The sequence below is a fragment of the Aphelocoma coerulescens genome, unplaced genomic scaffold (assembly GCF_041296385.1).
Source record: "Aphelocoma coerulescens isolate FSJ_1873_10779 unplaced genomic scaffold, UR_Acoe_1.0 HiC_scaffold_203, whole genome shotgun sequence".
In the NCBI taxonomy this organism is placed as follows: domain Eukaryota; kingdom Metazoa; phylum Chordata; class Aves; order Passeriformes; family Corvidae; genus Aphelocoma; species Aphelocoma coerulescens.
The window spans coordinates 10,967-22,624 of NW_027183549.1; the positions used below are offsets into that span (position 1 = coordinate 10,967).

Consider the following 11,658-nt stretch of genomic DNA (forward strand, 5'->3'; position numbering starts at 1 on the left):
AGCCTTGGGGAGGAAAAGCCACGTTTGCTTGGATTTCTTGGGGGCCTGCTGGATCGGTGCATTTTCGGAGTTACCCCGGGATGCCTTGAGCACTGGCTTATGGACGGTAAGGATTTTTTCTCCTGCTTTATGACTGAGGAGATCTTCCCAGGCTTTTCTTTTGCGTCAGCTGTACAGAAGATTTCGGTTGCCGGGCGTAACTACGCCAACAGAGCCAGAGCGGCTGCTATTGTGACGTCAAGGGAGCCGGGCCGCATCACAGTGCTGTCAGCGCGACGTTGTCCCGGCGCGCGCGAGGCCTCCTTGTCCAGAGCAGCTCTTTGGCTCGCTCGCTGCAGGAGGACCCTCGTGACTGAGGCGTTCTCAGCAGACGGCCTGCACCCCGAGAGGAGTCTTGGTTTTTCCCCCGGGTGGCATTCAGTGTGCAAACCCGCACAGCACTGCTAGAATGATCGGGCAAGTCTGTGCCGCGGTTTGCACGGTTTTTTCTGTGGCGTATTCCGGCTACTTCCTGACCCACCTGACTCGTAAGTAAAGGTTTATCCTGGGGGTAGCCATCACACGGCTTTTGCTTCACTTTGCTCTTGATGCTCGTTTGTAGTGATGAAGCAGATTTGGGAGCAAAAGTGCCATTAAGGTGCCGCTCCTTTGCTAAAGCTCCTGCCAACAGCATCAGCTAAAAAGGGGGTGTCTGCACTCGCTGGCGGCTGGAGAGTATTTGCAACGTAACCTGCAGGGGTTGCGTTCCCTCCACGGGAGAGCGCGTGGCATTGGACACTGTCATTTCCTCAGCTTGCTGCTTCAGCCGAGACAACTGCAAATTGCAGGCTGGCAGGGAGCCTCACAAGTACTTCTAAAACTTGCCCAGGAGTGAGGGAAAGCACTTTCTTGCTCCAAATCCTGCCATTAGAGGCCTTGGCTCTCTGCTATGACCCTTGACGGTGTGCCAAGAGAGCAATTCCCTTTGCAATGAAGTGCAAGCTCCTAACCGCTTAGGCTTTGCTCCTGAACCCAGGAGCTGTTCCTGGGCTGCTTTAGAAGAGAACCACCACAGCTATGGGGCCCTTTGTGGAAGCTTTCCTGGGGGATCATTTGCAGCAAATGGATGGGAATTAGTGCATGCAATTTATTTAAAAAACAAACAAACAAACAAAAACCAAATTAAAAACAACCCAACAACAACAACAACAACAAAAAACCAGAAAAGAAAGGTTGCAGAAAAGAGAAGAGGAAAAAGCTGCTTGAGCTGTTGGGCAGAACAGAAGCTCTGACTTAAAGGCCACTTGGCATTTCTGTGATCGTGTTTCTGTTTCTTCAGCGACAAAAGTAGAGAGAGCCTAGTATAGTGTCCTTGTTGTTCTCTTGCTTGCAGTGGGAAAATCTTGTGTTGCTCCTGGAGGGATGTTGGGAAAGGAAAATGCTCTCTGTTGGGACTGACTTGTCCTGTGGGACTCCCCAGCACAGGCACTTTTCTAACGGCATCTGGTTCCTTTTGCCTTGCTCTCTGCAGGTCACCTCACACGCGGATGGAGACAAGCCCGTCCTTTGGTGAGTGGCAAAGGAACCTCTGACCTTGCTGGCATGTAAGAATTGTGCGGCAAGCTGTGAGCTTGGCCTGTTGTGGTAGAGTGTAGAGTGCCAGCCTGGGAGGCGGAAAGAAAGGCCAAGTCGGTGTTGGCATCAGCAGCAGCAAAGGGAGCACTGGCTCTTTCCTAATTTTCCATTGAAGAGCCTTTCAAGAGATGAAAGGCAAGTGTGGCAGGCCAAAGGTGTCTTGCTGATTCTAGCCAGGGTGGAGGATCAAATGCACAGCAAGACGGAGCACCACCTAATTTGCCCACCTTAAGAGGGTGAATTTCACGACTCAGAATCCCACTTTGATCAAAGTTTCTGATTTCCCCTTAGTCTGGGTGAAAAGAAAGCAGCTTACGGAGCTGACAAGAAAGCAGCTCCTAAAGGACTGGCTGCTCCCTGTCCCTCTCACTGCTGTCTGTCTGCAGGGCTCACCAGCAGGGTCAGCAGCTCCTCTGGCTCCCTCTCTTGCTGAGGAAGATGCGGAAGAGGAGCCAAATGACAAGAAGCCTCCAGCTGGTGTCCATCCACGGCCTGAACGTGCAGAGCCAGTAAGTGGCGCCTGTGGTTGGCACTGCCTTTGGTGGAGGGCCGAGCTTCAAGTTTCTGACGAGCCAGCCCTTGCCGCTCGTGCCTGAAGATGCTGGGGGCTGTGTGCCTGCCATGACGTAGTGCTGCTTCAGCCAGGCCAGGCACCCCTGGCAAATGGCTTCTGAACTTTCCCATTTGAGCGCCATTTTGCTGGGACGCTGAGAGGGCCTGAGAATGTCTTTGGGATCAGACGAGAGGCAGCATTGTGCCTTTCAATTGTTGCCAGCGTAGAAGTGAGCCCCTCGGTGCACGGTGTCCGTGCAGGCTCCCCGTGGTCAGTGGACAGAGACGGTCCAAAGACTCAGTTGAGAGCCTTGCAGGATACTTAGGAGACACTGGCCCCTGGGAGGGACCAATTAGCTTCAGGCACAACGTAGAGCAGACTGGCCTTCTGGTCAGACGCTACCATGCCCACTCGAGGGTGACTTCATTGCCCAGGGGAACACAGCAGGAGGAAAGCAACAAGGCTCTGGGGCCCTGCTCCCACCTCTTGCTGGATCTTTGCAAGCTCGTCAATACCTTGTTGCAGTGGTCTTGCAGAAAATCGATAAAATGTAGCATGAACCTGGCCATGTGCTGCTGTATCACAGCAGCCTTTGGGCTTTGCCCGTTGCCTTTGAGAAGGGGACATGCAAAACCCCCCCAGCCAAAGAGGCCTGGCGGTGGCTGACAGCCTTCCTTTTGCCGTGTGCTCTGCAGGGCATCTGTGCCAGCCGCCTTTCTGACGGGCAATCCTTTCTTGTCCCAGCTCTCTCTTGACGCGCGCTCTGCCGTCCAACGTGCCGCTTCACCGGCGCGCTCTGCAGCAGCCAGCACTCCCCCACGTGCCAGCACTTCGTCCAGCAGCCCAGCCCAGCAGCCGGAGATGAGAGAGGAGCAGAGCCTGAAGAGACTGAGTACGTCTGGTGTATTTCTGGTCTGCCAGAGCGGTGTGTTTTCTGCGGGTCTCTGAAGTTCCTCCTCGCTTTAGTGTCACAGAGGCATTTAGGCCTCCCTCCAAGAACCTGTTGCTGTGCTTTGAGGCAGCAAGAGAGCGCTCGGCGTGTTCCCGCTGCCTCTGAGGGCAGCTGGCACTGGCTTGACTTTTCCTGGGCTGCCCTCTGTGCCAAAGACAAAAGCAGAGATTGTTTCTGTTGAGCAGAAGGCTGGCACCTAGCGGGTGACTGGGCCCCAGGGAGCTCTCGGGCCCCAGCTCTTCTCTGGCTGCCCTTTTTACGACTGTTCTCGCTCCTCCTCTCACTGCTGCACACTGTTCTCCTAAGCGGCCCTGCCGGTGACGGCAGGTGCCACTGCAGAGGCCGCGGAGGCCCTTCCTTAACTCGGAGGGCCCAGTTCCTAAAGGCCCTTCGTTCTGGCTTATCACATGAGCTGCTGTGCTTGAGAGCCGTGAAGTCCTTCTTGGAAAGGCCAGCTGCTGAAAGGCGGAGAAGATGGCCCTCCCGCTCGCTGTTCTCAGCGGCTGGAAGCCAAGTGACTGCAATGGGCACAGAGCTCCCGACAGTGGGGCTGCATCTTGGATCGTCTGGGGAGCGGCATCTCCCTTTGAAAGTGAGCACCTTGCACTGCTTTTGTCTTTCAGGGAGCATTGTGAGTCTGGGCGAGCCGAGGAGGAAATACTCGGCGTTTGAAGAACTCGGACGAGGGTAAGTCTGACGCCTGCTCCTTACGCAAAACCACGGGCCCGGTCATTTGGCCGGTGCAGCGTCAAGCGTGAAGTCAGGCAAGCTGCGAACACGGTCAGACTCCGGCTTTACCTTCCTGCCACCTCTCAGGACTGCTCAGTCAGAGCAGTCAGAAGGCATCATCAAAGACAACCTGGTGCTGGCAAGGTCTGCCTTGCTTGCAGCAAGGAGCAGGGCCTGGAAGATGTCCCGCCCCTGCCGGCCTACCAGAGCACCTTGTCACCCGAGAGCTGGCAGATAACACTTCTCAAAGGCAGAGTTTTCCAAGTTCTTCTTCTCCAGTTTTTCCAAAGGGTCCCCCTTAGGCTGGGAACGGAAGCAATCGGGCGTGTGCCTTGGAGATTTGTAGCAGCCCTTGGTGTTCACACTGGGCCTCAGTTTTCTCCTGGACACCCTGCGTGGCAGAGGGCTGCTGGGCTCTTGTGCTATTGGCGGGGGAGGCGCTGCAGCCAGGCGTTTTCCAAATGCTCCAGGCAGCCTGGGGAGATCTCCCGCCTAGGCTGGCTTTCACCGCCAGGGACTAAAGGGCTTTTTCTGCTGCCGTTTTCTTTCTAGGGGTTTTGGAGCTGTTTATAAAGCCCTCGACGCCAGCACAGGACAACAGGTAAAGTGTCAATGCCCCCAGCAGATTTTGCAGCTCTGGAGCGCTTTCGCCGCGGCTGCGAGCCTTGGCTGGAGCTTTGGGTGGCCGCTCCATCTCTGCGGCAGAGGCTGCTCCTCTGAAGCACAGCCTAGGCTCAGCAGCCTGCAGACGGCATTTGGGACGGGCTTCGGTCCTTCTCCTAAGCTCTGCCCTTTGGCACAGCTGGGCTGCGTCATTGCACAAGCACTCGCTGCGTGTTCCTGGGGATCTCGTGCGACGAGCGGCTTCTCAAGTCAACGGTCTCTCAATGTCCTTTTAGGTGGCCATCAAGAAAATGGCTCTTCAAGAGGAGATGTCCGAGGAGCTGGCTGTCAATGAAATCGTGGCCATGAGGGACAGTAGGAACCCCAATATTGTGTCCTACTTAGACAGGTGGGGCTATTCTCATGTCAGTGTTCCTTTAGGATACTGCAAGCCCAAAGTGGCAAACCCCTTTGGTCACTGGCAGAAAATGGAGCTGTTTAGGATTTCTCTCCTCCAGTGCGTGGGAGGAGGTTGCACTTGGTCTGCAAGAATCTCCTCTGGCAAATGCAGCTTGGAGAGCACTTCCAGAAAGCTGGGTCAGCCCCTCGGGTGACTGGGCTGTGCCCAGGTCCTCTCTCTCCATGCCGGGCTTTTCTTCTTTCAGCTACCTGGTCGATGGAGAGCTCTGGCTGGCGATGGAGTTCATGGACGGCGGCACGTTGTATGATGTAGTCGGGGCAGTGTACCTCGAGGAAGGACAGATAGGCGCTGTCTGTCGGGAGGTGAGGGATGCCGCTTGTGCTTCCCCTGGCCTGTTGGCCCTTGTCAACTGGTGGTTAAGAACAGCAGAGATATCTTGCTCACGGCCTTGCTTTGCTGTTGCTGTCACGACACGCAGAAGAAAGAACATCTGAAGCCAACTGCCTGCCAGTGTCCCCGCACTTCCTAGGCTCCGTTCTCGCACTCTTACGTGCTGCCGTTGTGCTGGGGCGCTCGCGCTCGCTGGCTCGCTGGCTCGCTCGCTGTGTCGCACTTGTTTCCTCTTGCCAGCTTTGCCTCTCAACGTTTGCCTGGAGCCTGTCTGTGTGTCCTGCATTCCTTGCCGCTCCAAGCCTGAACGCTGGTGGCAGAATTTCAAGCTAAGGGCAAAGGAGATGTCCTCAGCTTCAAAGGATAGCATTGCAGCCCAGATGGCGTTGGATTCTGGAACAGGTCTAACGTGCTGCTTCCTCCTCTGCTGCCACAAGGCTACCAAGAAAATCTTTGCCATGCCGCCCCCCAGCCAAAGGGCACGCGCTACGTACCGAAGGGAGGAGGGGCTTTTGGAAGCTCAGATGTGCCTTTGCTTGGAAAGATAGAACACGCGTAAGAGTGTTGAAGCAGCAAGCTCTTCCTCTTGACAGCACTAGGATGCTGCGCCCTGGCTCCCAATTCCCTGAGAAAGCTGTCACTCTCGTCCAGCCCGTTCCTTTCTTGCGGGATGAAATCAGGTCCTGAACCTTCACCCTTCCCTTTCTCCTCTCTCTCTCAGTGCCTGCAAGGACTGCATTTCCTTCATTCCCGCCGAGTCATCCACAGAGACGTCAAAAGCTGCAACATTCTTGTGAGCACGGACGGATCTGTCAAACTGGGTGGGTATCCTTGGTCCGGCGCAGCGTTCCCGGGATGCGCTCTGGGGCTGCTCTGGGGTAACTGCCAGTTCTCCAGAAGCACTGCTTGGCCAGTGCGCCAAACCTGAGGGCGTTTTTGAAGAGGCCAATGCCTTGTTTCCCTGGCTACAGCCCCGCGGAAGCAGAGCACTGCTGCTTTTCCAGCTAGATTCACCGTGGCCTTGTCAGGCTTTGAGCGGGCAATTCTTTGGCTGGGTTTGCCAGTTGTAGCTGGCTTTGACAGGGTTTGTTTTTCTCCGCAGCTGACTTTGGCCTCTGTGCTCAGCTCACCCCTGAGCACGACAAGTGCAGCTCCAGCGTCGGCACTCCCAGCTGGATGGCGCCAGAAGTCGTGAGAGGAGAAGCCTACGGCCCCAAAGTGGACATCTGGTCACTGGGGATCGTGGGGCTGGAAATGGTGGAAGGGGAAGCTCCTTACCAGAGGGAACCCCGTCTCAGGGTAAGGTGCAGCTTCAAAGTGTGGCTCTGTGCAGAGAGAGCTGTTGTGGCTAGGAAAGGAGCAGGTAGAGTGTCCGCTTCCCTTTTTGGTAGGTTTTTGAACTGATAGAAAGGAACGGGGCCCCAAAACTGCAAAACCCCAGGCACCACTCGGCTCTCCTGCGCGACTTTCTCCGCTGCTGCCTGCAGACAGACGAGGACAGGCGCTGGTCTGCCCAGGAACTCCTGAAGGTAAGAAAAAGCAAAGCGGCAAAAAGCCCTGCGAGCTGTGGACACCTGCATGAAGGGCCGAAGAGGACTGTGGGCCACGTGGGCCTGGGCGAGACAGGTCCGGGAGCGGAAGGCGGAGGGGCAGATGGTGCCCTCGGTCCTCTTTGCGCGTCTTCCTGGTAGCAGAGGAGCCCTGCTTGAGCCTGTTGGACGTGATCTTGGGAAGTCATGGTTCCTTTTGGTTGTGTTTTTCCTTTGGGCAGCATCCATTTGTGACCTCAGGCGATCCTGCCTCCAGCCTGGCTGCTCTGATCATCTCAGCCAAGCAAGTGCAGGAAGATTGGAGAGGAGACGCTTGCGCCTGAGGAGGCCTTGGTGCCCCGCCAGCCCAGAGGAGTGAAGAGGGGATGTACCGTATTTAAGAGAAGATTCGGCCATCCCCTGAGTTTTATAATTTAGCTGTTCCATAGTTAGGAAGTTTATGGTTTTGAGATTTTCTTAGCTTAGCTGGTTTTCGTTAGGACTCCAGTCCCCAGAAAGTTTCATTAAAGGAGCATTGTTTAGCTAAGAGTAGAGTATTGCTGATGTAGGGAAGCTGAGAACTATCCTGGAGCTAGAAATGGACCAATCGTCATCCTGATGATTAAGCTATGAAAGAAAAAGCTGGGACTCAGCAGAACTGGACCAGGCATGAGCTGTCAGCCTGAACAGGTCACCAGGAGGACAGAATGATGAAGATGAAGATGAAGATGAAGATGAAGATGAAGATGAAGATGAAGATGAAGAAGTAGCTGGAAGACCCTTGGTTTCAGCCCTTGGTTTCAGCAGGACTGGCAATAAAAGGCTGTAAAACCTTCAGAACCCTGGAAGATTCCCTTCCTTGCCACACTGGGCCTAAGCTGGACAGCGCCTTCGAAGCCGTGCGCTCTGGACGGGCTGTCCTGTTCATGGCTTTGCGCTGCTTCCCAGCGGCCCAAGGCTCTCCCCCCTCACAGAGGGGCCCTGCCCCGCCCCACGCGCCCCGTGGCCGCTCCCGCTCCGCCCGCCCTGCGGAGATGCTGCCCCCCCACCCGCCCCCCGTGCCCTGGCATCCCCCAGCGCCAGCCGCCCCTCAGGGAGGGGCAGGAGGAGGGAGCAGGCCCCGCTTGTTCCCCTTTCCTGGCGGTCACGTGGCATCCAAGAGCCAAGGAGGGCTGAAATGGCACGTCCCCCAAACGCTTCCCTCTCTGGTCCTTTTGGGGCACTAACGCGCTCTGCTCAAGGGAGTCCGAGGGCCTACGCTCGGCTTTCCCTGCTAAGGCCTCATTCTTCCTTCTGTAAGCTCTACAACTGGCTGGTTGACGTTAGCTCTCTAGGAGATGGGGAAAACGAGACGCTTTCAAATTGGGGGAATTACCCTGGTAAATTACTGCAGTTTTTCAGCAACAGAATTTCAAGGTGCAGCTGGGCCTTTCAGCCATTGCATCGATTTTCAAATGGCACCCGCAGCATCCGACGTGTGAAGAGCCCAGTGTGAAGCTCCTCAAAGACACTGCAGCAGTTGTCCCCCAGCAGACAGGACGTGTCTGTGCTGAGTCACCAGAAAAGAGAGCTAAGCCCGGAGTCATTCGTGCATGGGCAAGCAGAGTTGGTTTCCAGAAGAGTTGCATGCACTCGTTTCCCTCTCCCACTCAGTACTTGCTCTCCTCTTTCAAGCTGGCTCCTGCCTTTAACTGGAGCTTTTGACAGAGAAGGGAATGACTGCATCTCATTTTCTTTGGGATGTGGCTATCCAAATGTCTGCAAGGAATCTTACAGGGAGCATGGAGCCTGGGCAAACATCTGTGAGGCTGCAGCTTTTGACTGCTTGAAACGGGCCTTCTTTGGGCTCGGCACCTGCAGGCCACCGCAGAGCGGTAGCCGCAGGCTGCTGCCAGAGCTGCAACACAACAAAACTGTGGCAGCCCGAGAATCAGCGCGCAGCTCTTCTGCATGTTGTCCGACGTTAAGGTGCCAAAGAAAGAGCAAGCAGGAAGAGAGGAGCTTTGTGTCAGGAGACAAGCCAACACCTCCCTGCCAGAAAGGGAGGTCAGGCTCCAAAGTGAGTCCGAGCAAAGGTCAGCATGCACCTACGTGCTCAAGAAGCAACTGCGCACTGCAGTACTCCTGGAAACTGATTTCCTTGGCTTCTTTTGTCCCCTAAATGTCATCAAAGCAGTTAGGGCTTTCAGAAGCAACAAAGATGCCAGCAGGAACAAGCACACTTGCTTTTAGTCAAAGCCTTGGGGAGGAAAAGCCACGTTTGCTTGGATTTCTTGGGGGCCTGCTGGATCGGTGCATTTTCGGAGTTACCCCGGGATGCCTTGAGCACTGGCTTATGGACGGTAAGGATTTTTTCTCCTGCTTTATGACTGAGGAGATCTTCCCAGGCTTTTCTTTTGCGTCAGCTGTACAGAAGATTTCGGTTGCCGGGCGTAACTACGCCAACAGAGCCAGAGCGGCTGCTATTGTGACGTCAAGGGAGCCGGGCCGCATCACAGTGCTGTCAGCGCGACGTTGTCCCGGCGCGCGCGAGGCCTCCTTGTCCAGAGCAGCTCTTTGGCTCGCTCGCTGCAGGAGGACCCTCGTGACTGAGGCGTTCTCAGCAGACGGCCTGCACCCCGAGAGGAGTCTTGGTTTTTCCCCTGGGTGGCATTCAGTGTGCAAACCCGCACAGCACTGCTAGAATGATCGGGCAAGTCTGTGCCGCGGTTTGCACGGTTTTTTCTGTGGCGTATTCCGGCTACTTCCTGACCCACCTGACTCGTAAGTAAAGGTTTATCCTGGGGGTAGCCATCACACGGCTTTTGCTTCACTTTGCTCTTGATGCTCGTTTGTAGTGATGAAGCAGATTTGGGAGCAAAAGTGCCATTAAGGTGCCGCTCCTTTGCTAAAGCTCCTGCCAACAGCATCAGCTAAAAAGGGGGTGTCTGCACTCGCTGGCGGCTGGAGAGTATTTGCAACGTAACCTGCAGGGGTTGCGTTCCCTCCACGGGAGAGCGCGTGGCATTGGACACTGTCATTTCCTCAGCTTGCTGCTTCAGCCGAGACAACCTGCAAATTGCAGGCTGGCAGGGAGCCTCACAAGTACTTCTAAAACTTGCCCAGGAGTGAGGGAAAGCACTTTCTTGCTCCAAATCCTGCCATTAGAGGCCTTGGCTCTCTGCTGTGACCCTTGACGGTGTGCCAAGAGAGCAATTCCCTTGGCAATGAAGTGCAAGCTCCTAACCGCTTAGGCTTTGCTCCTGAACCCAGGAGCTGTTCCTGGGCTGCTTTAGAAGAGAACCGCCACAGCTATGGGGCCCTTTGTGGAAGCTTTCCTGGGGGATCATTTGCAGCAAATGGATGGGAATTAGTGCATGCAATTTATTAAAACAAACAAACAAACAAAAAAATAGTGGTGGGAAAGCCTACTCCTATTAAGGAGCCTTTAGAAATATTTTTTTGCTTTTGGACCAGCCAAAAGCCAGCCTAGCACTGTAAGTCCTTTTTCTCTACCTGAGCTCTAGTGCTGTTTCAGCCAGAAGATCTAAAATCCCTGCGCTCCTGGGGCATACCATCTATCGAGCCATAGGATCCCAAATTTTTATATTTTGCTAATTTTTGTAATTTTTCAATTTTTCCATTTTTAATAAATTATTTTAATTTTTAACTAAGAGTTGTCTCATTTCTCACACACAGCGTGGTCCCAGTGGCTCCCAGTCACACCCAGTATGGTTGCTTTCACTCTCAGTAAGAGTCCAATGTGGCTCCAGTCACTTCCAGTATGAACCCAGTCACTCCCTGTATGATAGCATTTGCCCCCACTGTGGTCCCAGTTGCTCCCAGTGTCTTGGTTTGAAAGACAGGTGTCTGCCAAGGAAGGCAGGAGTCTCTCCTGAAATGGAAGGAAAAAAAATTGCAACCCCCTTCCCTCTGAATTATTATAATTTTGAAATTAAGGAGCTTTATAGGCAAAGATATGAGGAACAGGAATAACAGTTCTTTACTAATATATATCTATATGTGTATAACCAGTCAAACAAACAGCAATAGCTATGGCAGTAACAGCAAACAATCACAAACCCAGTCCCAGCCTTCTTGGCTGTCAGGCCGTTTCCCCTTGGGTGCAGTTCTGCTCTCAGCCAGCAGTGGCGCTGGCGGCTCCTGGTGAGCAGGGCAGGTGCGATGGTTCCCCCTGGGCTGCAGGGGGCGCTCCGGAGCGAGCTCGGGGAGCACGCGGCACTGACGGCCTGGGATCCCGGGAAGGGATGGAACAAAGATTTCAAAAACCCCCTGGGCAGCCGATCCCGATGTCCAGCCGGACCCTCGGGAACAGCAGGCTGGAATGGCAGGCTGGAACGGCAGGCTGGAACAGCAGGGATGAGCACAAATCCTGCATGGCAGACAAGATGTATCAAAGTTCCGGAGCTGCGGTGGGAACCCCCGGAGGTCTCGGCAGGCAGGGAGAGCCGGGCTACAGAGCAGCGAAGGCTTGAAGCAATGGCAGCGGCAGGGCGGCCGCAGCCTGGCTCCCAGCGGGGCAGGGAAGGCGGGCTTGGGAATCCCGGGGTCTCTCCGGTAGAAGGAAAGCAGCCGAAGAAGCAGCCTCTCTCTCCGTCATCCAAAACGCCAGGGACTGACTGCCCACACAGCCAGGTGAAAAAAAGAGTAGCAAGATGCACCCCACCCCTATGGCCAGGTTTTCTGTTTTTCTTAAGCACCCAGTAATTTGTCCCCGTGGCAACATGGATGGGGAAAATTCCTTTAACAGAAGAAAACCCCAGGAGAACTCCCAAAACCCCAACATTCTGTTACAAGCTTCCTGCAGATTGTTCCATCTCTGCTCTCCATATGGAAAGATACAAAGATCCCTTTTGGTTCACACAGT

At 54.7% G+C, this 11,658-nt stretch overlaps 1 protein-coding gene across 1 annotated transcript; it reads left to right on the forward strand.

Annotated features, from left to right (window-relative positions):
- The first annotated feature begins 448 nt into the window (after positions 1-448).
- Positions 449-7,135, forward strand: LOC138101133 (serine/threonine-protein kinase PAK 3-like). The gene is made up of 12 exons (XM_068998983.1): positions 449-527; positions 1,511-1,548; positions 2,001-2,123; positions 2,912-3,059; positions 3,743-3,806; positions 4,401-4,449; positions 4,748-4,860; positions 5,117-5,234; positions 5,984-6,083; positions 6,365-6,561; positions 6,654-6,791; positions 7,034-7,135. The coding sequence occupies exons 1-12, from the start codon at positions 449-451 to the stop codon at positions 7,133-7,135; spliced, it is 1,269 nt and encodes a 422-aa protein (XP_068855084.1).
- The last annotated feature ends 4,523 nt before the right edge of the window (positions 7,136-11,658 follow it).